Raw genomic sequence first — 27,954 nt, 5'->3', positions numbered from 1 at the left:
TGTACTTATCAAATGATCCTTAGCCCACTTGGTTGGTAGGAATTTTGAGATATTTTTGAGTCAGTGGGTGAAATACCACACAATGTCACAGGTTATTGCCTTCAGAAGGATGTTGCTAGTTTACTTAACTCTATCTCATTTAACTAGTTAACATTAAGTCAAGCTCATACAGCAAGTCACAGACTAGAGTATTCTGTTGCACATTAAATAGAAGCTGTGTTAAGAACTGGATTGTAAAAAGAGTAAGAAAAGTTTGAAAACAGGTTAGATGAAGTTAGTTTGTGTTAATAGAATTGCGATTATTTCACTTCAGATTAAATGTAGAGATAAGTTAACCAAAAACTTAGAAATGTTCCATTCAAATAAAATATTAGCTGAAATTTTTATTGCCCAACTTTAAAGTTATGATGTTTGTGGCTGCTTAAGTAATATTTGTTCTGATCAGCTTATTTTTTAGCAAGGAAATCTGAGACAGTAGGGAAATATAGAAGTTTCACTTACGTTATAGGCAATTCCTCTGGGCGGTTTAATAACTAATGCTGCAATTTTACTATTTGGCATCCATTCTCAAAAGAATTCAAGCTATTTCAACTGAGAAATCATAGTTTATATTTTTGACTGGTTGGTAGAGGGAAATACAGCTGTTGTATCTCATTCAAAGGTCAGTTTTATTTTCAAACTTGGTTATGGCAAGGGTTAGCTGATGGGCTTCGTTGACCCCTGTCTTGTTGAACTCTAACTCTTCCATGTATATCTGACAAGAATCATCATTAGAATTTTCCCTCCCAGTCTCTTAGGAATACATTAGAATGAACTTTGTAAACACCACTAGCCTTCTACCTTCTTCACCATTTTCAAAAGTGTCCTCAGATTCCTTTGCTGCACCACTTCTGCCCTCTACGACAGTACCTTGGGATCTTGAATTGTCAGGTACTTCTATAAAAGTCATCCTGTGCTTGTTCTAGTTTATCTTTTGATTAAACCTTTAATTTAAAATGGATTCAGCATGGGACTTTTACTATGCTGAGAACAGTGAAAAGCCTGAGAGAACATGGTGTTCGAAGCTGATACACCATGTACAAAGTCATAATTTAAATTCAAGAAGGATGGAATTTATTAAAATGTTGTGGGAAATCCAAAGGTTCCTATTTGTGTTGGCAGAGGAATGTGTTTTGATTACAAGAGCATTTAATGATTTTATCTGGTTGAGTGATGATTCTTCAAGACCCAACAGAGTTATCTTCTAAAGCTAAGGGTGTTCTATTTAAATTATTTTTGAGAACTTGCCTTGAGTACTTTCCGAGTTACCTGTTTCTCACTTATAGTTTCAGACGTATACACCTAACTACATTATTGTGACACTTCCTTTTCTGAAGTAAGCAATGTTAGCACATTCTCTGAAATTAAATTGTACAAGAGCATCCAGCCATTATTATGTACGAGAGATGCTATCGCAATTTTGTTTCAAGGTGCCTCATATGCTCTGTGAAAGAAAATACCATGTCTTATTTATGTAGTTTGCAATCCATCTCTTTCCTGATCCTTGTAAACAATTAATATTAGCAGTGCTGAAGTTAGGGCCAAATTATGGAGGTTTTTGAGCTAGAGACTTGTATTATTAGGTGAGTTTACCTGCAATCACAACCTTTAAAATCTGTGATAGCAGTGCCATAGAGGCAGGAGCATGGGTTAAGTAGTCCCCTTATTCTCAGCACAAGATGATAGCTGTAAATAAAGAGAGTTTAATGGGAAATTTCTGCTTTACTGATTCTGATTGTGCTTGTTCTTTAGAAATGTTGAAACCCGGGACCATTCATCGGTAGCGTTGATATCAGATTGATTGTACTTGGTGTGAATGATCTTTAAATTTTCCTGCAAACTCAGATGAAAGAAAAGCACTTCTTCAGAATTTCTTCTCCCCAAAGCTGGATTTGGGATCCTTAGTATCAAAGTAAATATCGATGGTGTTAATTGGGGAGGATTGTCATTTCTCCCATTAATCAAAAAAAAGTCAGCAGTTAGTTTTGTTCCCCACAATATATATCTACATTTTAAATAACATTTGTAATTGCTACTTTCTCAAATCTATTAATACGCTTATGATTCTTGTGGCAACAAAATTCCTTATGATAGTCTAAACTTGTTTTGGTTTTAAATGTGAGCTTCTTCGTAACATCATAGCTTATTTTGATATTGATTTCTGGATCTATCTTGTCTGTATCTCATTGAGGTCACCTGGGAGTTGACTGATCCAAACTCTTAATTACTATGTTCATCACTGTCTCAGTGAAACAAAGCTGCAGTTTTTTTTACCCTCATTACTTTTTAATAATTAAACCTTTCTCGTCCCTCATGCTTGGACTGGACGGTTTTGGGTTCATGTGAAATGTCATCCATATTCTGTTTTAAAGGTCTTGGGGATTAAAGAAAAAAACAGCAAATGTTGGAGATCTGAAGCAAAAATAAATAGCTACAAATAAATTGCTTGTGCTCCCTTTTATGGGCAGCACAGTAGTGTAGTGGTAGAGCTGCTACCTTACAGCGCCAGAGACCCGGGTTTGATCCAGTCTACGAGTGCTGTCTGTACTGAGTTTGTACGTTCTCCCTGTGACCGTATGGATTTTCCCCTGGGAGCTCCGGTTTCCTCTCACACTCCAAAGACGTACAGGTTTGTACGTTAATAGGCTTCGGTAAAATTGTAAATTGTCCCTAGTGTGTAGGATAGTGTTAGTGTACGGGGCGATTGGTGATCGGTATGAGCTTGGTGGGCTGAAGGGACTGTTTCCACGCTGTATCTCTAAGGTAAATTAATATTTCAGATCACTGACCCTTTTATATACCTGCTGAAGGTTGATTGAACTGAAACGTTCACACTGCCTCTCTCTTCACAGATGCTATCTGACCTGCTGAGTATTTCCAATACTTTCAGGATTTAGTGAAGGTTGGCTCTTTAATGTAATACTGATTAAAAAAATATGCACTGCTGGAATAGCTACTCAGTGAATGAAATATTAAATATTAGTTATTAAATCATCTGAAATAAAAACAGAAAATGTGAAAAGTACATCTGTGGAGAGAACTGCGGTTTATTTGGTAATATTTCTGATTGGTGACTTCCTATTAGATTTGGAAATTGTGGGTAAACAAAAAAAGATGGGGAGAGGAGAGGACAATAGCAACACGTTTGTTACAAAGTGGAATGTGGCACAGGCAGATATTGAAAAGTAAAAAGTACAGGTAATGCGAGAAAAAACGAAATATATGCAATAATAATTAGGGAACAGATCTCAAATGGGTGTAGAACAGAGCTGAGAGAATGTGTGCAAAGTTCATTGAAGAACAGATTTTAAACTAATTTGAAAAGCATTTATGGGATCTTGAGATTCAGCAATGATTCCAGATGAGGAACTTGAATTATGTGGATAGACTGGAGAGTTGGGTTTATTCTCCTTTTTAACACGAGAATTGCAAGAGATCTGGTGCAAATGGGGATGCCTCCCCACTGGCAGAAATGTCAGACAATGTCCATTGAAACTGGATAGAAAGTGAAATAATCGTGCTTTTTCTTTTCATTTTTCTATTTTCACAATTTCACGATGTTGAAGTGATAGCATCCACACAAGCTTTAGTAAAAGCTATTCACACCATTGTATTGAATAGATGAAAGTGAGACTAATAGCAATTCTTAATATGTTTCCCTTGTGGAACTTACATTTATTTTACTAATTGTAATCCCATAAATGACTGGATGCAGGATGGCCACAGCCTTGAAATCTGAACTTGCTTCGAATGCTTCTTTCATCCTGGTGCGTGATTGAGAGAGAGCAAATGCTGCGAAACCCATAGTCTGCAGATAAATTAAGTGGAAACAAGAGAAGTAAACTCATTGTCGAGGAAATTGACTTAAAGGAAAAATGGAGACTGAGTTTCGCTGCAAGAGGCTTTCTTGCATGATATGGAGAGATGGCAGCAGTTAACTGCTTACCAGTTCTCTGTCTTTGCAGGAGAATTAGCCGATAGTTATACTGTGCAGTAAACAACTTTTTTTCCAGTTAGATACAATTATATGAAAATATACTTCGTCCTTGGCTATCTGTTTTCCTGTTATTGCTATCTACTACATGGTTATTAATTATTTCATTAGTCATAATATACTTTTTGTTTATGTTAATCTTATTCAACAACAGATGGTTAAAACAAGTCAAACATAATAGAAGGACACCCTTACACTCCACTCCACCCCTTATCAGAGTACTGCCCCTCCCCGAGCTAATCATAAGCCCCCTTGTCTGCAACGTTTCTGCGCTACTAGCGACAGGGGGCGCAGGTGGTCTACCCAACTATTGCTGTTGTGTTTTATTCACCAATGCTACGGATTCCCATAGAATGGCCTGAGAAAGGCTACGCTCCCAGACAATAAACATAGGCGCAAGGTCAATTCTAGGAGATAACGTGTCTGTAACTTGTTTTGCAAGATTCTCATGATCTTCTCTGCAGCTGGTCAACAAGAGATGCCAATTGTCACATCTGCACACCCTTCCATTACCTTATTTAATTCCAACCTTAATTAAGTATCTGGAGATTTTAATTTTTCTTCTACACTCATCTTTATATGGTTTCTTTTTACAGTTCCATCTCATTCCAAAGAATCAGATATTAATTGTAGGCACTATTGTAAAGTAAGAAATACAGCAGTTAATTTGTATACCGAAGGTTCACCTATAGCTCTGTGATAATGTTGGAATAACCTGTTTGTGTGATGTTTAATTGAAAAAAAATTAAACAGTACAGAAATCAGGGTAAACACCCCTTGCTGTTCTTTGCATTGGTGTCATCAAAACTTTGGTGAATCAGAGAGAGCAGACAAATTCACAGTTTTACGTATAACTTTGATGGTGCCACAAACACTATAATGCACAGAAACGACAGTGTAGATTGGAGAACCAGTGACAGAGTTTTCAGAAATAAGTTTCAAACGGTTGACATTCCCTTGCATTCAGAAACCTGTTTCATGAAACATAGCACAGTAGACACGAGAATGGGCCCTTCGGCCAACAATATTTGTGCAGAACATGATGCCAAGACCAACTCTTATCTATGCTGTACATAATCCATATCCCTCCTTTCCCTGCATATCCATAAGCCTATCCAAAAATGTCTTAAATGCCACTATTGTACCTGCCTCAACCATCACCCTCGACAGCATATTCCAGGCACGCTAGTATTTGATTTTTTCCATCCTGAAGAAAAGATTCTGACTGCTTACCCCATCTATGCCTCTTAGAATTTTATGTAATTCTATCAGGTCTCCCTACAACCTCCGGCATTCCAGATCCCTCCAGAACTCCACAGGTCACAGACGTCCAGCCTGAATATTGTCCATCCGCCACAATGCTCTGTCTTCCATCAGTAGAAGTTTCAAGAAGCTTAAATCAATATTAGAGAAAAGCAAATTTTATGAACCAATGAGTGTTTTATCTGTTTAGTTAAAGCCTCCTTTGAAAATTATTTCTCAGTTGGAAAGCCTGAGATATTCATCGGTTGAGCATGACCTTTGATGATTGAAGAGGAAGATGGTAATGGCAGCTTGGCTTGGAAATGTATGTGAAGAGCCGCTGTTAGAATGGGTTTATTGATTGTAATTAAAGTCAGATTTCAAAAGCAGCCATTTAAGAAACAAAATAATGATGGCATTTCTTCATTCTGAGTACTGATTTTGAGATTGATGTACATTCATGACCATTGGCAGATGGTTGTTTGAATAAGTATCATTTGGATTTACTGCAAAAACATTGAGAGGGTAACCAAGATTATTAAGATCTTTTAAGAGCCTGACTTGGAACTTTCTCTGCTGTTTGAATTCACTTCAGGTTTACAGTTACCCCATCGTCACATTCTGCTTCATCTCATTTTTAAAACATCCAAGTGCACACAAACTAGTTACAATAATGTCAGAAAATATTTTTTCATATATTCCACTTTTTTGTTTCTTCAGAAATGTGTGTACTGCAGAAAAAAAGCAAGGAGCAGCCCGGGATCCTGTATCCAGTGTTCGTACGAGCATTGTTCCACATCATTTCATGTGACGTGTGCACATGCTGCAGGGGTTGTAATAGAACCAGATGACTGGCCCTATGTTGTATCCATCATCTGCTCTCAGCACAAAGCAACCAGCCAGAATGTAAGTGCACGTGTTAGTTAGGTTGGTAATTGATGATAACTGATTACATCAGTGTTAACCTGTTGTTTACTGGGGTTTGTGCCAAATTTGCTTAAAATTGTACAATTAATAGATATTATTGAAAATCGAGAAATAACTGCAAATACAGGAAATCTGAAATAAAACAGATTTTTTTGGAAAAACACAGCGGGTGAGGCAGCATGGGTGGAAAGAGAAATACAATTATTTTTTCAGATCCTTGAGACTTCGTCAGTAGTGGGAAAGAAAGAAACCAAGTTGAGTTTTTAATTGCAGTGAAGATTGAGATGGGATGAATGAATGTGATCATATCATATCATATCATATATCTACAGCCGGAAACAGGCCTTTTCGGCCCTCCAAGTCCGTGCCGCCCAGTGATCCCCGTACATTAACACTATCCTACACCCACTAGGGACAATGATATGGTGTGACCTAATGAATGAGTGTGGTCGCTACATTGACTCATCTGGTCTCAACCTATCAGAGATAGTCCCTTTGTTCTACCTTTCCTTCCTTTACCTCTTCCGCTGAAAACCAACTTATATTATCTTTCCCATTTCTGACAGTGAGACATTAATTTTGTTTCCCTTTCCAGAGGTGGGACCGAACTTGCTGAGTATTTTCAGCATTTTCTATATTTATAATCTTGTGTTGAAGGTGTACGAGTAGATTATTGTAATTTGTTTTTCCTTAAAATTAGTCTGGTGTGGTATTTAATCGACTGATCACACCTGCCGTAATCAGCCTAATGATGTCCAGTCCTCTCATTAGATCATTATTTAATTTGTTTCAAAAAAGCACCTTGTGATTTTGAATTCTGAAACCATGAAGTAGGCTGAGGTAAATTTAATAATTTAACTCCATAGGAGATGTTTTGTAGCACATTTGGTTACTTTAGCTTAACGTACTTTTAAGTCCATCACAAATGTAGGGAGCACGTTCATTTTAGTCACTTGTGATTAAGACGGTTGTTTTGAAAGAAGCAGTGGATTTCAGTGAAATAAGAATGCATAAATTATCATATCAAGCAGCTATGCAGGTGAATTGACAGAATGAAACGTTTGGGAATTTATAATGAGGGATAAGTGATATCACAGGATGAAAATTATAGGTTTATTCCAGCTGAAATCAAGACATGAAAGTTGCTAGTTTTCTTATCTCTTTCAAGAAGTACAGAAATATTCAGCATGATGTACATACTGTTCATCAATTTAAAAAATTGGATTTGTTTTGCTTATAACCTGTTTTTGTATAGGATTTCTTGGCCCCAGAACTTTGTGGTTTTTGAGTTAATGTGATGGTTCGAAACTAAGAAACACAAGACCATTTAGCCCCTCTAGTTTGTTCTGCTATTCAATGAGGTAATGGCTAATCTCTGGCTTAACTCCTTTTGTCGTTCAGTAAATAAAACTCCAAAATGCAACTGATCTGGCATCATTGCTCTTTATGGTGTTCCAAAATTATATTACTGTTTCAGTATAAAAATATTTTATAACTTGAAAGCATGCTACAAGTTTTGAAACTTTCTTGATCCCCAGGATTCCCTAATCTTTGAAAGTAGTTCATTTGCAACTATCTAGCCAGTTTTCCTTCAAATCTTTTAAAAGATGATCAAATAATCCCTTAATCTTCAAATTTTCGGGGAATATATAAGTTGTCTAATATTACTTCATTTTACCCCTGAAATGCACATATTGTTCTGATAAATCTTTGCTGCACCCTCCCCATACATACTTTGTAAGGTGTAGTCTCAAAAATTACATGGATATCATTGTGTGGTCTAACCACAGCTTTGTATAGCATGTTCCAGATGTAAGCTTGTTTCCAGTTGCAAGTGCTGATTGTTTTAGGCTATAGGTTGTTGATTGTACCTGACCATTTAAATCTATGTACATAGACATTTAATGAGCTAAGACACCCTGTGGTTTACAGCCACAAAATCCCATTTTTTAAATTGATATTCCATATTGATATATAGAACTATCACCATTTGTTTTGGGAGGAGATGCAGGCAGCAAACTTAAAATATTGATATCTGGAAGTGCAACATTCAAAAATCATGATTAATTTGAAGGGAAATTATAAACAATGATGGTTACAATATAAAATAAATTTAAGTACAGGAAACATTACAAAGTGGATTTTATTGGCTGGAAGATGAGGCAATTTTGTTGTTGTAAAGAATGAACAATGGTGTTCAGCTCGGAGAGAAGAGCATGTTATAGGGAAGGATGGTATTGTGGCGGATCGGGCCACTCCTTGGGTCAGCCCCCTCGTTACGTGACGGACAGGGAGAGGGGTTAAAAGCCAGACCAAGGGAAGGCGTAGCTATTCCCTAGGAGAACTACGCTGTGGGCAGGAGCTCACAGCCTAATAAAGAATCTCACAAAACACTGCCTGGCGTCTTGCCTTTCTCTGGCCTCCGCCAGGCCACTACATTGGTGACCCCGACGTGATTCGAACACGCAGCCTTCGGTGGCCCGAACTATGCGCCCACTCTTCCACCTCATGGCTGGTCGCCGCAAGGAGCTCGAGTGGGACGACGAAGCAGGAGCGGCCTTTGAGCAGGCTAAGGAGGCCCTAGCCAGGGCCACGATGCTCGTCCATCCTAAGGAGGATGCCCCAACCGCCCTGACCGTGGACGCTTCTGAGGTGGCGGTTGGTGCGGTGCTAGAGCAGCACATCGACGGGTGTTGGCGGCCACTCGCCTTCTTTAGCAGGCACCTCAGCGGAGCCCAACGGCATTACAGCGCGTTCGACCGGGAGCTCCTCGCCCTCTACCTCGCGGTACGCCACTTTCGGTACTTCCTAGAGGGGAGACCCTTCACCGCGTTCACCGACCATAAGCCTCTCACCTTTGCGTTCGCAAAGGTTTCCGATCCGTGGTCTGCGCGGCAACAGAGACAATTGGCTTATGTGTCGGAATACACCACCTCAATTCGGTTCGTGGAAGGAAAAAACAACAGGGTGGCCGACGCCCTGTCTAGACCCGCGATCCACGCCGTCCTACAAATGGCCGGGGGGATCGACTATTCCGCCCTAGCAGCCGCACAGCTGGGGGACGAGGAGATGGCCGCCTATCGTACAGCCGTGTCCGGCCTGCAGCTGGAGGACATTGTCTGTGGCCCCGGGGGTACAACACTGTTATGCGACACCTCCACTGGCCTGCCTCGGCCCATCGTCCCTGTCGTCTGGCGTCGCAGGGTATTCGAGGTGCTCCACGGGCTGTCTCACCCCTCCATTCGGGCGACGGTGGCCCTTGTATCCTCCCGTTTCATGTGGCACGGGCTGCGTAAGCAGGTCGCACACTGGGCACGCACCTGCATCCCGTGCCAAACTTCAAAAATCCAGCGACACGTGCGTGCGCCTCTGCAAGAGTTTCGTGTCCCTCGGCAGCGCTTCGACCACATTCATGTGGACATCGTGGGGCCCCTGCCGCCGTCCCGGGGCATGACCCACCTCTTCACGGTGGTAGATCGCTTCACGCGGTGGCCGGAGGCCATTCCGCTGGCAGACACCTCGACGGCCACCTGCGCGCGGGCCTTGGCGGCGCACTGGATCGCCCGGTTCGGGGTGCCACTGGACATTACATCCGACCGGGGGCCACAGTTCACTTCGGAACTGTGGTCGGCCATGGCAAGACTCTTGGGTGTCAGCCTACACCACACTACGGCGTACCATCCACAGTCGAACGGGTTGGTGGAACGCTTTCACCGCCAGCTGAAAGCTGCCCTGAAGGCTCGGCTCACGGGCCCAGACTGGGTGGACGCCCTGCCGTGGGTGTTGCTGGGGATCCGCACCGCACCCAAGGAGGACTTGGCCTCCTCCTCCGCCGAGTTGGTGTACGGGGCCCCCTTGACGGTTCCCGGGGAGTTCATCCCACCAGCCCAGGGTCGAGTGGAGCAGCCGTCTGACGCCCTGCAACGTCTTCGGCAGACGGTGGGCAGGCTGGCACCTGTGCCCACGTCACGTCATGGGACATTCCAGCCACACGTCCCTGCCGCTCTGGAGGACTGCCAGTTTGTATTCCTGCGCAGGGACGCACACCGATCACTTCTCCAGCGGCCGTACGAGGGCCCCTTCCGGGTCCTGCAACACGGCTCGGCCACATTCGTTCTGGACATGGGGGGCCGCAGAGAGACTGTTTCGGTCGCACGGCTGAAGCCGGCACACGTGGACATTGATCGGCCGGTGCTGGTTGCGCAGCCCCGTCCGCGCGGTCGCCCCCCGTCCAAGCTACCCCCTACGGTCTCTGTTTCGACCCCTCCACCTGTCGGTCAGCCGCCGGTCCCTGCGCCGGTCATGGTGCGCACCCGGGCTGGTCGCCTCGTGCGCCCTCCTGTCCGTTTTGTACCTCCGGTTCTTGGGGGGGGTCCTGTGGCGGATCGGGCCACTCCTTGGGTCAGCCCCCTCGTTACGTGACGGACAGAGAGAGGGGTTAAAAGCCAGACCAAGGGAAGGCGTAGCTATTCCCTAGGAGAACTACGCTGTGGGCAGGAGCTCACAGCCTAATAAAGAATCTCACAAAACACTGCCTGGCGTCTTGCCTTTCTCTGGCCTCCGCCAGGCCACTACAGTATACATTTTCAGGTGTGTTCTAGTAGTTTAAGATACGTATTTATTATTGTCATATTTTGTGAAAATTCAAGTACAAACACCAGTGTAAGTCTGTACTGTTAATGGCAGTACACTGGTAATTTCAAACACTTCTTGCCTCACGAACATACACCAATTAGCCAAAACATTATGACCACTGACAGGTGAAGTGAATAACATTGATTATCTTGTTACAATGGCACCTGTCAAGGGGTGGGATATATTAGGCAGCAAGTGAACAGTCAGTTCTTGAAGTTGATGTGTTGGATGCAGGAGAAATGGGCAGGAGTAAAGACCTGAGTGCCTTTGACAAGGGCCAAATTGTTATGGCCAGACGACTGGGTCAGAGCATCTCTGAAACGGCAAAGCTCGTGGGGTGCTCCCGGTCAACAGTGGTGAGTACCTACCAACAGTGGTCCGAGGAGGGACAAACCGGCGACAGGGTGTTGGCCGCCCAAGGCTCAGCGATGGAAAGTGCCTACATTGGGCACGCGAGCATCAGAACTGGACCTTGGAGCAGTGGAAGAAAGTCGCCTGGTCCGATGAGTCCCGTTTTCTTTTAGATCACGTGGATGGCGGTGAACGTGTGCGCCGTTTACTTGGGGAAGTGATGGCACCAGGATGCACTGTGGGAAGACGACAAGCTGGTGGAGGGAGTGTGATGATCTGGGCAATGTTCTGCTGGGAAACCCTGGGTCCGGCCAATCATGTGATCGTCAATTTGACACGTGTCACCTACCTAAACATCGTTGCAGACCAGGTACACCCCTTCATGGCAATGGTATTCATTGATGGCAGTGGTCACTTTCAGCAGGATAATGTGCCCTGCCACACTGCAAACATTGTTCGGGAATGGTTTGAGGAACATGATGAAGTGTTCATGGTGTTGCCCTGACCTCCAAATTCTGCAGATCTCAATCTGATTGAGCATCTGTGGGATGTGCTGGATCGACAAGTCCGATCCACGGCGGCTCCACCTCGCAGCTTACAGGACTTGAAGGATCTGCTGCTAATGTTTTGGTGCCAGATACCACAGGACACCTTCAGGGGTCTTGTAGAGTCCATGCCTCGGTGGGTCAGCGCAGTTTTGGCGGCACACAGAGGATGAACAGCATATTAGGCAGGTGGCCATAATGTTTTGGCTCATCAGTGTATGAATGATTGTTCAAGCAACTAGAAATATTTCATTTATGTGACCAAAAAATTGTTTACGATTTGTATAAGCCATAGCTTATCTAATTTGTATGCTTGTAAAGAAACCATTGCAGTAGCAGAGGAAAGCAGCTGGGATCATCAAAGTGTTCATAGTGGTCACTGTGGTTCCCAAGGCACAGGCCATCAATACTATTGACATAGCCCTCATCTGGTGGGCATCCACAAAGACTCTTCACACCCCTGCAACAGTCTGTTCGAACTTCTACCATCTGGCAGACGATACAAGGCCTTCTACGTCCACACCTCCAGACTCAGGAACAGCTTTATCCCCAGGGTCATAGCTGCTATGAACCGGTCCTGCTGAGTGAACCGGCACAGATCTACTTGCACTTTATTCTGTTTTAAAACTGTTCTAATTTGTTTCATTGAGTTGTTTAAATTAATACTGACTAGCTAATTAATTTATTGCATCGTATGGGAGGTGCATTCCCAATCCCGTTGTACCCCTGTACAATGACAATAAAGATATATTGTATTGTATGGTATTGTTGTAGGTCTGGAGTTTTACAGAGGTTAATTGTCGCACTGGGTTATAAATCAGAATGCTTGCTTACCCTCGTGAATCTAAACTTAAATCTCGGTGACTGCTGAGGCACTGTGCTTTGTACCTTTGAACCACATGGATACAAGAATGGAATCGATTGGAATGGAATGGAATACTTTATTGTCACATGTGACTAGGCACAGTGAAATTCTTTGCTTGTATATCCAATGTATACAAATAGCGGCCACCTACGGTGCTGACAAAGTTACAAAGCACGCAGGTTCCTTTTGTTCTCCCCACCCCCCCTCCCACAGCGGTTCCTCCCCACGCCGGGTCCTCCATTGTTCTTCCCCGCCCCCCCCTCACGGCAGCCCCCCCATGCTCTCATCGACCGTTGACCCGCGAAGCTTCACCACCGCCAAGGTCCCATCGTCGCGAGGCTTCACCACTGCCGAGGTCTCACCGCTGTCGACGCCCCACTTCATGCCTCCGTGGTGTCAACCCAGGCCACAGCCGCGGGCTCCGTCAGCCGCTCCGCCGACCCGGACTCTGATCCACGAGGCCCAGCTCCTCTGTCCGACTGACGAGGCCCCAGCCGGGCCCCAAGCCAGGCTTCCACGCGGCAATCCAGGAGGTACCGAGACTGCGGCGCCTCGATTAATGCCTCCGGCCGTGTTCCTAGTCCACATCCGCGGCCCGTCGGGAAGCCTTCTGGCCGCGTGGCCTGTCGGGATATGGCAATTGCCCATGAAATAATTATTAGATAGTGGGACTGGAGGCTTTGGATGCAAGTGTACAGAGTGACCTTAGAGGGGGGAGAGAGAATAGGCTTTGGAAGGAGAGTATCAAGGGAAGAAATCAATTCATAGTAGTTTTTGAAATGCTTTTATGAGAAATAAATTCTTTACAGTCATGGAATAATCATGCTTTCCATTATCAGTTAAAAGTGAGAAAAATCTAATATGTATGTTTAATTTAATTCAGTTGCCTTCCTTTTCTTCCCTTTCATTTTTCCCACACCCATAAACTGTAGCAAAACCGGGATCTTCCACCTGTGTCATTAGGTCAGACGGTCATTGCAAAAAATAGCAGTGGCCGTTACTGCAAGTGTAAGGTGATTGGAACTGCAGCACAGACCTTCTACGAAATCAACTTTGAAGATGGATCCTACAGTGACAACGTATATCCCGAAAATATTGTTGTAAGTAGCTGATGTCTTTACAACTTTTCACTCATTTGTTTGTGTAAACTTTCAGTATATCTGAACGGCGATTTTATAGCCAGTAGGGTTTTCTCGTAGGGGGTGCATGGACAGTTATCCTGAAGAATGTGCAGAGTATGGTGACATCTGGTTTATCCTTCCCTCTTTACATGCACCCCCTACCTTGCCTGCATCCCCTTCCCATTAAACAACTGCCCTTCTACCTTCTTGATTGACTGACCTTTTAATCCAATTAACCAGTTCCGTTTAGCTCGCTCTGCTTTCATGCCCTGATGGTTGCCGATATTTAAATTTAAAATACTATTGTTGGACCCATTCTCTCCTTCAAACTGAACGATAATGCTGCTGCGTTGACGCACCACTCGAGTGGTCATTAATTTCACAACATCAGGTCAGCTCTCTAGTTGGGTCCACAGTGTGCTCTTCAAATAAGCTCTCCAATAATACTCTCTAGGCTAGGCTACTTCTCTCCATCTGCTTTTTTTCCCCCCAGTTTATATGTAGTTTAAAATACCTTTCTGACAAGCTCTCATTATTTCATTCTTTATACTTTGTTTCCTCTTAAGGGGTTCCACATATATCTACCACAAATTATTCCTTCGCTTTTATTATTTCTTGGCTCTACCCAAAATGGTTTCATATCCTGGCTTCTTAAACTTAGATTATCTCTATCTCTATCATGTTACGGCCATCATTAAGAGCTGCAACCTTAAGAATCTGAAGAAGGGTCTCGACCCGAAACATCACCCATTCCTTCTATCCAGAGATGCTGCTTGTCCCGTTGGGTTACTCCCGTTTTTTGTGTCTATCTTTGGTGTAAGCCAGCATCTGCAGTTCCTTCCTACATACTTAATATCATGCACCTTAGAATTATTTCACCTGGCATCACAGAGGCATACGACACAGCAGGAGAGCATTCAGTCCCTTAAGCACGAATCAGCTCTGATTTTCCCCGTTCTCCTGCTTTGTCACTATGATGCTACAAATATTCTCTTTTGAAATTATTTATCATCATTTTTGGAAGCTGTTATTGATTTGGCTTCCAACATCCTGTATTACAGATCATGAAAAATTCTCCTGATAATCCTTGTATCGAGAAGATATTGAGAACAGTGATTTGCACATTGCAAGTACAGACCCCCCCCCCATTTAAAAAAAAACCTGCACAGCATGCAGAATAACATTTTTCACTTTTTCTCAGTACATGTGAGCTCAACACCAGGTCAGCTCCCTAGTTGGCTCTTCAAAGAAACTATCTAATAACACTCTCTAAGCTAGGGTACTTAGCTTAGTCCGGACCTTGGGAGACCAGCGGCACGGTGGCGCAGCGGTAGAGTTGCTGCCTTACAGTGCCAGAGACCCAGATTCGACCCTGACTACTGAGGCTTGTCTGTACGTTCTCCCCGTGACTTGTGTGGGTTTTCCTCGAGTTCTCCGGTTTCCTCCCACATTCCAAAGACGTACAGGTTTGTAGGCTAATTGGTTTGGTATAATTATAAATTGTGTGTAGGATAGTGTTAGTGCGTGGTGATCGTTGGTCGGCGCATGACTCAGTGGGCTGAAGGTCCTGTTTCCACTCTGTATCTCTAAACAAAACCAAAATGTGACAATAATACCAATCTTGCCTTTCAACTGCATGACTCGTATCTGTCAGATTGCTTGAAGTGGTCATTGATTATAATCTCGTTTAATCCGATTAAGAGGAGCTTACGTTTAATTAAGGGGGGAAGTTTTATCACAGTTTTAAGCTAGTCCAATTGTCGTCATTCGTCATTTAATTTAAAATTTCAGAGAAGTAGCCTAACCTTGAGAATGCTGTCCCACATTATGCATTTCTTTGCTCTCTGTACAGAACAGGGACTGTGTACAGCATGGTTCACCCACTGAAGGGGAGGTCATCCAGGTGCGATGGACAGACAGCCGGGTGTACAATGCAAAGTTTGTTGGTTCCCAGGTCAGATACAACTATCAGGTAAGTCTAAGTTCACGTATTCCTTTCTGAATGACTCATGCAGCACCGTGTTATGAATGTACATCATTGAAATTTTGCTCAAATATTCCATCACTGCACATTTTACACTCATTGTAGGGGACCCAGGAGACTATTGTAGGGCATGGGCATATTCAATTTAAATTCCTCTTTCGTCTTTAGCTTTCTAGAATTCGAGTCCAGTCACTTTCGGTAATCTGCTTCAGAAACTGTTCAGCTTCTTAGTTCTGGTCTTCCATTCTGTGTGAAAAATATTCTCTTTTCTCCAGCTTTTCTTATCTTCAACCCTTAATAAATGCAATACACCCGAGAATAATTTCATTATGTACATTTGTCTACCAGCTGTGTATGACTCAGAGATAAATTTTACAGCATCCAACGCCTTTAGAATGGGGAGATAAATAAATAGCAGCATAAACACATCAAATCTACAAGCAGGTGGAGACCAAGTGACACCATGCACCTGCCATTTAAAAGATCTAGGCTAAATTTTCAACCTCATTAAAAATTAGCCCAAATCTTGTTAAATGGCAGATCATTTGAATCATTGAATGGTTTAATATCCAGAAACTTATGGATCTCTGTCTTGAATGCAGTTAATGACTGAACCCAAAAAATGCTCAATCCACTGAATGATGAAATGTCGCCTCAGTTTAGTTCTTTGTCTATGACCCTTAGCCAGGGAAGCATCCTCCTGGAAACTACCCTGCCAAGCTCTCTTTGAGTGTTTAAATGAGGTCACATATCATTCTTCTAAACTCCAGAGGGGAGAAGCTTAACCCTCTCAATCTGCTTGGTATGGCAAGCCTCACTCCCTCAGAAGCCAGTCTGGTGAATCCTCATTCCAGTCCTCCTATGATAAATATATATAGTTTAGCTAGGAATCCAAAATTGTAGAGTATTCCAAGTTCTGTATAATTTTACTCAGACATCCTTATTCAAATGTTATTGTAAAAAAAAAACAATATAGCATTTCTCTGTTCCGTTAACTTTACTTTTAGTGAGTTCCATAGAAGGATGCCCACGTCTCTCTGAAAGACACCAAGTACCAATTTGTCACTATTTAACAAATACCCAGCAACTTTTTTTCCTGCCAAAATGAATATCTTCACATTGTTCCTCTGTACTCCATGTGCCCCCTTATTGCAAGTTCTCTGGCCTTGCCTATACACGTTTCTGAAGGAGTTATTTACAAGATTATTAACTCTTCCTCATTGCACAGTACATTTTATAATGATTGTTCCCTCATCAATCATTCAACATACTGATCAAAAAATCCATCCTATGAACTTTATAGGAATTCATCTGCTGCATTATTGGTACTAATTGGATTTCCACAGTCTGTATGGAAATTAATGTCCCCAAAGATTATTGTATGACCCCGTTTCAAAATATCTAATATCCTTATTTAAACTGCATCCTACACTACAACAACTACTGGGTGGCCAGCAAACAACTCCCGCCAATATTTTCTCCCACCAAAGCATTTTTGTTGAGTGCTATCCAGTCAGTGGAAAGACTCTACATTATTACAATCAAGCCGTCCACAGTGCACAGATATAGGATAACGGGAATATTAAAAGCATAGTTAGAGTAGGAAATGCTGCTGCTGGAGTAGAGATTTAAAAGAGATGAGCGATTTTAATGAATGCAGATCCACTTCTGGGACCAGTAGGCAGTGAGAGTGGTCAATGGAATTAAAACGTATCAGCCAAGATCTAACTGAATGGCAGAATATGCTCAAGGAGGTGGATGGTCTTATTTGTAATTCTATGTACCATGGTTTTTTTTAAGTTGCATTATTACAAATCTAAACTGTGGAATATGCTCAAGGAGGTGGATCCAAAATCCAAAATCCAAAATAGCTTTATTTGTCATTCGTTCCAAACGAGATTACTTAGCCAGCAGTACAAAAAACACAAGACACAACCCCAACACAAACATCCATCACAGTGACTCCAAACACCCCCTCACTGTGATGGAGGCCAAAAACTTCCCCTCTCTCTTCCCCCATGCCCCTCCCACATACAGACAACTCGACCCCTACCGAGGCGACCGACCCGCACAGCCCCCGCAAGGAGATGGAAAGTCCACGCGGCCGCGCCGCACCGGGCGATGGAAAGTCCCGCCGCCGCGCTGGAAAGTCCCGCGGCTGAGCCGCGCCGGGCGCTGTTCAGTCCCGTGGCCGCGCCGCACCGGGCGATGGAAGGCCCCGCGGCCAAGCCACACCGGGCACTGTTCAGTCCCGTGGCCGCGCCGCACCGGGCGATGGAAGGCCCCGCGGCCGAGCCGCACCGGGCGATGGAAGGCCCCGCGGCTGAGCCGCACCGGGCGATGGAAGGCCCCGCGGTCGAGCCGCACCAGGCACTGTTCAGTCCCGCGGCCGCGCCGCACCGGGCACTGTTCAGTCCCATGGCCGAGCCGCACCGGGCACTGTTCAGTCCCATGGCCGAGCCGCACCGGGCACTGTTCAGTCCCGTGACCGAGCCGCACCGGGCGATGGAAGGCCCCGCGGCCAAGCCTCGCCCCGAGGAAGAGACCTAAAAAAAGAAAGATTTCCCCAACCCCCCCTTACACATACACCCCCCCCCTCCCGCACATACACAACCAAGAACAAAACACCCCAACACCAACACACAAACAAAAAAAGGACAAAGGACAAACAGACTGCCAGCGAGCCGCAGCCGTTAGGCGCCGCCACACGTGACTCTGTGACATCGCGGGGCCTTCCATCGTGATGGTCTTATTTGTAATTCTATGTACCATGTTTTTTTTTAAGTTGCATTATTACAAATCTAAACTGTGGGACATCACCTTTATTGAGGACGATCAAATGTGTTTGATCCTCAGAGTGATTTAAAGGACCTGTGGCTTCTAAGAGAAAAGGGTAACTAATGGAGGCACAGTTGTTGCGTTTAATGGTCCCGAGAGAGAATAAATTAGATAGTGTGTAGGAAAGAACTGCAGATGCTGGTTTAAATCGAAGCTAGACACAAAATGCTGGAGTAACTCAGCGGGACAGGCAGCATCTTGGGAGATAATGGGTGACGTTTCGGATCAAGTCCCTTCTTCAGATGATGTCAGGGGAAGTGGGCGGGACAGAGCTAGATTGTAGTCGGAGACAGTAAGACTGGTGGGAGAACTGGGAAGGGGAGGAGATGGAGAGAGAGGGAAAGCAAGGGCTATTTGGTCAGTAAATTAGATAGTGATTGTTCAGTGGGATTGATTTCAACACCTGTTGCACACTCACTCTAATTTATTCTCCGAAGAAAACAATCCAAATAAATTATCCCAAATATCATGTGGCACAAACAGGAAAGTTCAAATGGAAAAATTATGAAATGCTGATATAGTTTAAAGGAAGTTTCTCTATCAGGAGTTGAAAACAAAAGCCTGGTATCATAAATATCCAGTTCCCACATGTCAAATGAGACTCTGCCTAATTGATGAAAAATTGGCCTGAAAGCTGAAAAGGAGCTAGATATGCCAGCATGATGTGTTGGATTTGGCTAAAACATGGCCGTAATCCTATCCATAAGAAAATTGCAATTGCTCTGTTCTCTGTCATACATTTTCTTCAGTGTATTCAGATATAACTAAACAATTGCCTTGTAACCTGCTGCCATCTACTGACAAAAATTGAATCAGCAACAACAGCATTTGCATTTGTGTAGCACCTTTAATGTAAAGTATCCAAAAATGCTACACCAGTGCAGTTTAAACAACAGTTTATCATGGTGATGCACAAGAGTTATTGAAGTAGATGGCCAAGATTACAATACCCACCTGAAGAAGACTGGTGGAGATAGTGAGGTTTGGGAGTGGATTCTACAACTAAGTCACAGCTGCAGGAATGCCAAGAAGAAAATGAGGATACGAAGAAGCCAGAGGTCATGCAGAGTTATAGAACAAGAGGAGGTCACAGTGAGAAAGAATGATGTGAAACTAAGTTAACAGACATAATGTCAGTCAATGGTTGTATGTCTAATTCTTTACTTGTGACTTAGGTGGAGTTTGAGAGAGGCTCTCAGCTGACCTTGAAGAGAGAAGAGATTTTCACACTGGATGAGGAGCTACCAAAGCATGTCAAAGTACAACTAGTGAGTTCCAAAACCCCAATGACATATCATATTGGTCTTCAGCTTGTAATGTATTTGTTTACCTCTGTATTGTTCCATCAAATTTTTAAGCTAACAGTGGTAAGAATGGTGGAAGTCAATTGTCAAGTTCAAAGTACTCCTGCCTAATAAAGTTGGAATTTCCCCCCCCTCAATTTGGAACTTTTCTCCCCAAGGTTAAGACTTATCTTTATTCATAACTATCTTAAAACTGATGGGATTGTAATCATTTTCCCCAAATGTTCTTCTGCTGAAGCACCAGTCACCTGTCCAGGCTAATTTCCTAATACAAAATCCAACATGGTTCCTCCTCGAATTTGGACTATCCACATACTGTGTCAAGAAACTCTCTTCGATACACCTGACAAATTCTGCCCCATCTAAATCTTTTGGACTAAGGAAGTCCCAGTCAATATTGGGAAAGTTAAAGTCACCCATTACAACAACCCTGTTGCTTTGATATATTTCCATAATCGATCTGCATATCTGTTCCTTTATTTCCTGCTGATTATTGGGAGGCCTATATATTCCCATTAGAATGATTGCACCTTTCTTATCTTTGAACTCTACTCATATTACCTTAGTGGATGAACCCTTCACCATGTCCTCACTGAGTGCCACTGTGGGATTCTCTCCGATTAGTTGCACAATTTCACCGTTTCTTCCCTCTCGCATTGAAACATTGAAACTCTGGAAAGTTGAGCTTCCAGTCCTGTCCCTCTTGCAACCAAGTCTCTGTAATGTCCACACCACCATAGTAAATACACTGATCGAAGCTCGAAGTTCATCCACATTACTCATTATCTTCCCTGCATTTAAATAAGTATACATCAGCCCAAATGTAGAAACAAAGAACTTCTGATGCTGGTTTATTTCACAACGTGCTGGAGTAACTTAGTGGTTGGTCCTGTTCTCTCCTCGCCTCCAGGTCTTCACCCCACCCCCTACTTTCAGTCTGAAGATGGGTCCCGACCTGAAACGTCACCCATCCTTTTTCTCCAGAGTTGCTGCCTGACCTGCTGAGTTACTCCAGCACTTTGTGTCTTTTATAAACCAGCATCTGCAGTTCCTTGTTTCTACTTAACATCTGTCCGCAGATTTGTTTCTGACTAATTAAAAGACATGAATGAAAACACTGGAACCTGCATTTGTGCTCTTGAGTTAAGAAAGAAGATGTTGAAATAGCATGACCCAAGCATTTTACAGCCAGTGAAATACTTTGGATGTATAACATAATTGTAAAGTGAGGAGAAATCCTGTGATCCTCTAATCTGGGCTATAATTGAAAAACAGACAAGAGAATGTCTTTTTTTTTTCCTGAGCAAAAAACAAAGTGCTGGAGGAACTTGGTGGGTCAAGCAGTATCTGTGGAGGAAATGGGCATACAATATTGCAGGCAAGGATCCTTCTTCAGAATCCCACACAATCAATATTCTGGGAGTCACCACTGACCAGAAGCTCATTGGCTGAGGCATATAAATATTGTGGCTACAAGAACAGACTAAGTCTATGGCCTGTTACTTGCCTTTTATCACCTAAAGCCATTCTACAATCTACAAAGGAGTCAGATAAAATACACTCCACTTGCCAGGGTGAGTGCAGTGCCAACAACATTCAGGAAGCTTGACGCTATGCAGGACCAAGCAATCCACACTGTCTGCTCCCCATCAACCACTATAAACATTCATTCCCTCCACCACTGCATCTCCCAAATCTGTGACCTCTACACCAAGCAGTTCAATGTCAGTGGATCACCACCACTTGTAGATTTCTCTCCATGTTTTGCACTATCCTCACTTGGAAATATATCAGATTTGCAATCTGGGTCTAAATGGAATTCCCTCCCAACATCACTGAGAGTATCTTCAGAACTTCAAGATGGCTAACCACCACTTTCTCAATGGCAATTACAAATGGGGAAAAAATGCTGCCCGTGCCAATGACAACTAGATGCCAAATGTTAATTTAAAATTTTGAACATACTCTGAACCTCAGAGGGCTACAGATGTGGAATAACATCCAGCACTGCTGTGTGGTGTTGCTGAGGGTGTAAAATCAACTGTGTTCCATTTCTCCTTCATACTCTAAAATTTACCAGAAATATATAGCTTTACTTTTTCATCTTGAGTTTGGTTGTGGAGTACATTTTCAGATTTGGAGAGGTTGGTAAGAAAAGTGTGCAATGGATGTCAGATCTGTGTGGATTACCTGGGCATGTGCATCAGCAGACTAAGGTCCAAATGCCTTGTTCTGGGGTTAAATGTGTCTTGAATCATTATTTCAGGAGGCAAATATATTTCAATCAAGGTATTGGAATATAGGTATGAACTTAATCTCAACATATTAAATAGCAAAATTTGCTTTGATTTTCATCCATTATTCCACCTGAATATTTTCCCTATGGGTAACATCTAAATGAAGCACAGCATTACAATTGTTTGTTGATAATCACCTTATCTTTAGTCTAAATATTTGAAACCCATTTTATGGATTAATTATAATTTGTTGTTTGTTCAACTGAAATCATTTGGACTTGATGCCCCTTCAAGCCATCTATTCACAAAGTGCTGTCTTAGTTTTGCTGTAAAACATTGGATTCGCTTCATCCTCTCACAATCTCGTTGAATTTACAGTCACTGCTAAACTCCCAGCGTGAGGACGTTTTCTCGGGAGAGGAGGAGAAAGATGAAAAGAAGACTCAGTCAACCAACTCCAAGTTCCTCAATGACTACAGCCAGAAAGATTACACCCAGAATCCTGAATATCTAACATTTATGGAAAACCTGTTTCATCCATCCTACCAGCAGGGATATATTAATTAAAGAGAAAAAAATTGTTTGAGAGTTTTACCTTTGTTTTGAGGTTTTCAGTGGAGAGCAAAACGTCTTTGTGTTTAGCAAATGAATTCAATTTAAACAAAAAAAGTTGTAGCAAAGACTCAACAGTAAATACTGTGAGCCATCTTCTACGAAGGTGCTAAACAAAAACAGAAATGAACTACTGAATCTGCCTTCAATCACATCTCTTGTAAATAGAAAGAAAACTTGTGTGTGAGGTCTGGTTTTTATTTTGAAAATCTTGGGTTTAAGCAAAAAGAGAGAACAAATTGCAGCATTTTTCTAGCTTTTGTGTGTATTTCCTTGGCATGTTTGAACCAAAGCAATATTTGCTACTGTTGTCCGATGTGGTAGTGTTGACATGAAGGAAGCCAATGTTACTCCTTTGATTTTGTCCAAACACTTTTCAGGTACAGTATTTTTTGTTTGGTTTAGAAGAATTTTTAAATGAAACACAATAAACAGTCTCTATTTCTTTTTTTGTTTCCAGTCGGGAAAAATCATTTTAAGACGTAGATGCAACTGATTGACAGGTCTTGTGCCTCTGGTTCCTTGAACAGAGAGGGATTTATTGTTAACATCGTTTACTGGGGTTTAGACTGAACACATCTTTTGCGTGTCTGTGCATGGAGTAAATAAGATTAGCTTTACCATTTGCAAAAGTTATAGCACCTTTCAATTTTTTTCCATTTTGATTTCTGCTTTTGCATATTTGCAAAATGACTTCTGATTTAGGGTGAAAGGAGACAGTTGTGAAGGGGGTGACATGTGAAAGGAATGCTGAGCCAGTGATCTCAACACAAATCCAAGTCATATTTCCACTGGCAGATTCCAGGTTTGCAGGGAATGCTGAGGCTCTGACTTTTTTTGTCCATTTTTTAAACTAAATATCTGAATTATTTAAGGTCTGATTCACTTGTGATTACAGCTGAAGCTAAGATAAACGCACTAGAATTCATATGGGTTGCCACAAAGCAAATACGTAACCATCCATAAAGAAAGCCTTGTGCATCCAACCTTCTCTTTGCCCACCCCAGGTCGTTAATGTTGTCTTGTAGTCTGTAATGTTTATCCTTACTACAATTTGAGCTGTCAGAGGCTCAAAGCTAAAACCTTAATTGGTTCTCAATAATTAAAAGAGGCACTTTAAAAAAAAAAAATGATTTCTGTTGAGCCACATTTCCTAGAAACAGTTGAGTCAGTTACCAACCTCATGTTCTGTTAATTAGAAACCAATATATTTATCTAGTAAATTCAGAGGTATTCTTATACGAATTTTGATATTGCCCTGTTTTAATTGCTTCATCTCAATATGTTGTTTCATTTGGCTGTGAATGATGGTTCCATAACTGGAACATTCAAACCAATGGCTCTTATGAGCAATTTGGAGCTGGTTGAAGTTGTACTGCACCAGTTCCTATGTGTGAGTTAACATTCCCCCTTCCCCTCACCCCTTTAGCTGTGCCATCAGATGGTAAATATGGATTTTTTTGGCTCAGTTAGAAGAAAACAGAAGGACATAATTAACTTTTTTTAACATATAATAGCATGGTCGCTCACCTTGCAATAGTAGGGTGGCATAATAAATGGTGAAATTGATGGTTGGAAGGAATTAGAACACGTGTGTGTGAGTGAGAGAAAGAAGGGACGGATCAAGATGATCGAAATGAGTTAGTTCCTGTGATTGGAAGAAATTTTGGTATCGTACACCTGATGAGAGATGAGATGAAGCAAGAATAAAAGTGGAATTAAAAGGTGGTTATCATCAGCAGCTCCATTTTGATGATCATGTACAAAATGCATCATGTCACTATTAAATATTTTAAATTATTTCTTTCACAAAATGTCAGACTTAAAACTATTAATAAAGTAAGTTTTCAGCCTTTGCATTAGAACTAGGATGTCTTGTTTAGAAGTATGGTGGCCATGTATAGAATGCAGTTGTAAATAAATAGTTTCTCGAGTAGATGGTTTAGTAAAGGCTGAGCTTTGTAATTCCAAGTGTCTAAATTGCGAACCTTTTCCCTTTATGCGACTCAACCAAATTTGGTGAGTTTTGTGTCATTTTTAAAAAGAAATATCCATCTGCAACATCTACCAAATAATTTGCACAGCTTCATCACAATAATTTTCAATTACATATGAGCATTAATTTTTACCTTGTGGCTAGAGTGTCTTAAATGGATCCTCATTGTCTCTAGTTGTACAGACTCAAACAATAAATACCATTCAAAATTCAGCTGCAAATCTTATTCTTAATGGTTTATATGTTGGGTATTATTCCTGCTCAGCAGCCTCTCTCAGTACCTTGTATGGTGCTTAATTTGGTTGAATTTTTTAACAGTTGCATTAAGTGTTATCTCATGAGATGAGAGCACCCTTAAAAAGAAAATGATCACACTATTACTTTGTAAAAAGTGACCAAGAACCAGACTAACCTTGGCCTCACAGCACAGCTTTGTGCTGTTCAAAATTCAGCAAATCACCAGTTACATAACACGTTTAGTGCGCATTTCTACATAAGCACTTCTCAGTTCGTACTAAACTTCGGAGGTTTTGGCTGCTGTTCAATGCTATCAAGAAAGGGGATAAAATATCTTTTTTTTTAAAAAGGAGAAAGCCATAAAGAGGACCGATAATATAGAGTGTCTGTTGTACCCCTTGCTACCTAGTTAACTTTGAGCCCAAAATCACATTACAGAGAGGAAGATTTAATGGAGCATGATATGTTTTAAATTAGTTTAATCATTGCATGTGCACTGTTTCCCTTGAACATGATGAAACCATACTGCAGTCCTCTCAAGACTACAATGGACAGGAGTCTAAGACAGTTTCCCCTGATACCGTCCCTGCAGATCCTCCCACACTCTCAGTTAATCTGCAAATCCCCAAGGGGATTTCTAGAGCAATCTGTGATAAGGGTCTATGAGGCTCTATTGTAATAAACCATTAAATGAATCTAAGTCTGCTTTGGGCTATTCCGTTTACACCAGACAGAGCACTGGCATCTAATCTGTAGAACCACCAGCAGTCTTGCAGCCACATGGAAATTCAAGAAGATAATTAAAAGTTCAGCCAACTGTGAGAAAGAAAGAGTGGTTGTATGTAAAATGCCTGAGGGTGAACATTAGAGATGCAACATTTTATTAACCTTTGTAATTGTGTGTTTATATAGTTTGTGTTAAGGTAAAGGTACATGAGAAAGCAATCTTTATAATATTGATGGTACTGTAGGCAAGTATCTCTAAGGTCCTGTTTATTGGTTTGCTGAAAAATTTATTTTCATCTAAACTTGGCTTCCAGTTCAGCCACTTATTGAAGTGCATGGATTGATAAAAAAAAGAAGAAAAGTTGTACAAGATATATTGCCAGATAACGCTGGACAAAATGACCAAGTTTCAAATCTGCATATTGTTGTTGGAAGATATTCCCTTTTCAACATGCTCCAGTGTAGTAATACTTTGTCTCGTCTAGAATGGGCTCAGAAAGAAGTTGAACCATATGGGCCAAGTTCCATTTCTGGACTGCATTGAGGAGCTGATCTTAGTCTAAGCACAAGTGTGAGATAAAGTTAGATATTTTGTCCATCTCCAGCCAAATCAAATTTATCAAATTTTAAAAATGCAGAAATTAATTAATAATTGGATTACACTCCCAACTCAAGTTCATTGGATGGCTTCAGCATCTTCTCATAAATGTTGCCAAAAAAAACAAGCATGTGGAATATTTCTGTTGTGGGATTGTTTTGCATTGGGCTGTGGGAATATGTAACCTTCGCAGCAGCTTGTAATATGGTATTAGGTCATTGGCGCCCAGGTTCACTGGGATCTTTGAGACTTCACCCTCACTGGGCAAGAGTTAGATTCCCTGGTAGACATAAATGCTGGAGTAACTCAGTGGGACAGGCAGCATCTCTGGAGAGAAGGAATGGGTGACGTTTCGGGTCGAGACCCTTCTTCCTTGGTGTTCCCAGGTGTTCAGGTTCTTATTGGAGATGAATGTTCGAGCAGGATAGCAAACTTTGCTTCATCACAGAAGGTATAACTCATGAGTACCAAATGCCTAAAAATGAAAGCAGAACACAAATGATTTGTATTTTGTCATCAGTACCTGGGGAAACTGTCAAAGACAAGTTGCATAGTATCAATTAGTCAGTGATAATAAGAGCATCTTGCTTTTCTCAAATCCCTTTTTCCATATTACATTTGTACGAATGTAATCATTAATGTTTTCTGCAATAGTACAATTAACATGCATTTGACTAGAAAGAAATGTTGCTTGCATTACCTGTCGATTTATTACAACTGTGGATTGCAAAGTACGTTGTAGTGGAGGGTGGGAGGGACTGATTTGCTTCATTCACTTTGCAAATACTGTACATTTTTGAATTTGTAACTGTATGATTTAATGGAATTGGACTTGTTGGATTTCAGTGTCTTGTACTTACGTTTTCCTATTGGTTTGCCCTGGGTTGGTAATGAAATAAAAGTGAAATGGCATTGCAGTTTAAATATCTCGGCGTGATCTGTAACGTGGCTTTTTACTATGAATTATTGAGTTGACCTATCCTGCACATGCTCAGTCGATCCCTGCATTTTCTTTATAAGACAAACAGTAACAAAGCTGTGACTGTAAGATTATCATGGTTAATTAGAAAGAGGTCAGACTTTAGGCACTGATTAAATTAACAGAGCCTCAAACCAGTCTGGGAACTGATGAGAGTGTAAATCATGAATATGTTTCTTCAATGATTACCACATGTGAAATGCTTTGTTTTTGTATACCTTGATAAAATCATATAGCAGGCCTCACTTAGGCAGTAAGTAAATGTTGCCATGTCTCTGGCACTGACAATGTTACAAAAGTTCACCAAACAGTCCTATCTTCTGCCTGCCACTACACCTGGTAGCAGGTGCGCCCCCACCCCCACTGGTTTCCCCCATCGTTCTCGGCAGGCCCCCCCATCGCTCTTAGCAGCCCGTCCTGCCAGGTCCCTCCTTCATTCTCGGCGGGCCCCCTCATCCTTTTTGCCCCCCCCCCCCCCCCCGCATGGTCCCCCTTTCGTTCTCGACGGTCCGCCTTCTGCCGGGTAGCTCTCATCGCCCCTCCTCGCTTTTTATGTCCACCTAGGCTCTCGACATCCATCTACGCTCTTGATGGTCCACCGCGCTCTCGACCATCGACCTTGCTCGCGGCGGCCCTCGGGCAGCGCAGGTCCCGTCAACGCTGGTGGCTTGGGGCTGAGTCCGCGGTGAACGAGCTGGGCTTACCGGGTGAGTCCTCAGTCCTC

The 27,954-nt window shown here is 42.3% G+C and overlaps 1 protein-coding gene across 1 annotated transcript in view; it reads left to right on the top strand.

Annotated features, from left to right (window-relative positions):
- The window catches only part of kdm4b (lysine (K)-specific demethylase 4B), a 268,277-nt gene extending 241,276 nt beyond the window's left edge, over positions 1–27,001 (top strand). Inside the window, exons 18-22 of the mRNA XM_078424193.1 lie at positions 5,996–6,181; positions 13,531–13,698; positions 15,572–15,691; positions 19,717–19,809; positions 22,461–27,001. Coding sequence (XP_078280319.1) covers positions 5,996–6,181; positions 13,531–13,698; positions 15,572–15,691; positions 19,717–19,809; positions 22,461–22,649 — 756 coding nt within the window. The 3' untranslated portion in view covers positions 22,650–27,001. The remainder of the gene's footprint in view (positions 1–5,995; positions 6,182–13,530; positions 13,699–15,571; positions 15,692–19,716; positions 19,810–22,460) is intronic.
- Positions 27,002–27,954: the final 953 nt, after the last annotated feature.

The sequence above is a fragment of the Rhinoraja longicauda genome, chromosome 28, assembly GCF_053455715.1.
Source record: "Rhinoraja longicauda isolate Sanriku21f chromosome 28, sRhiLon1.1, whole genome shotgun sequence".
Taxonomy (NCBI): Eukaryota; Metazoa; Chordata; class Chondrichthyes; order Rajiformes; family Arhynchobatidae; genus Rhinoraja; species Rhinoraja longicauda.
The sequence above is the reverse complement of the archived record's forward strand: the minus strand, read 5'-3'. Positions and strand labels throughout refer to the sequence as shown.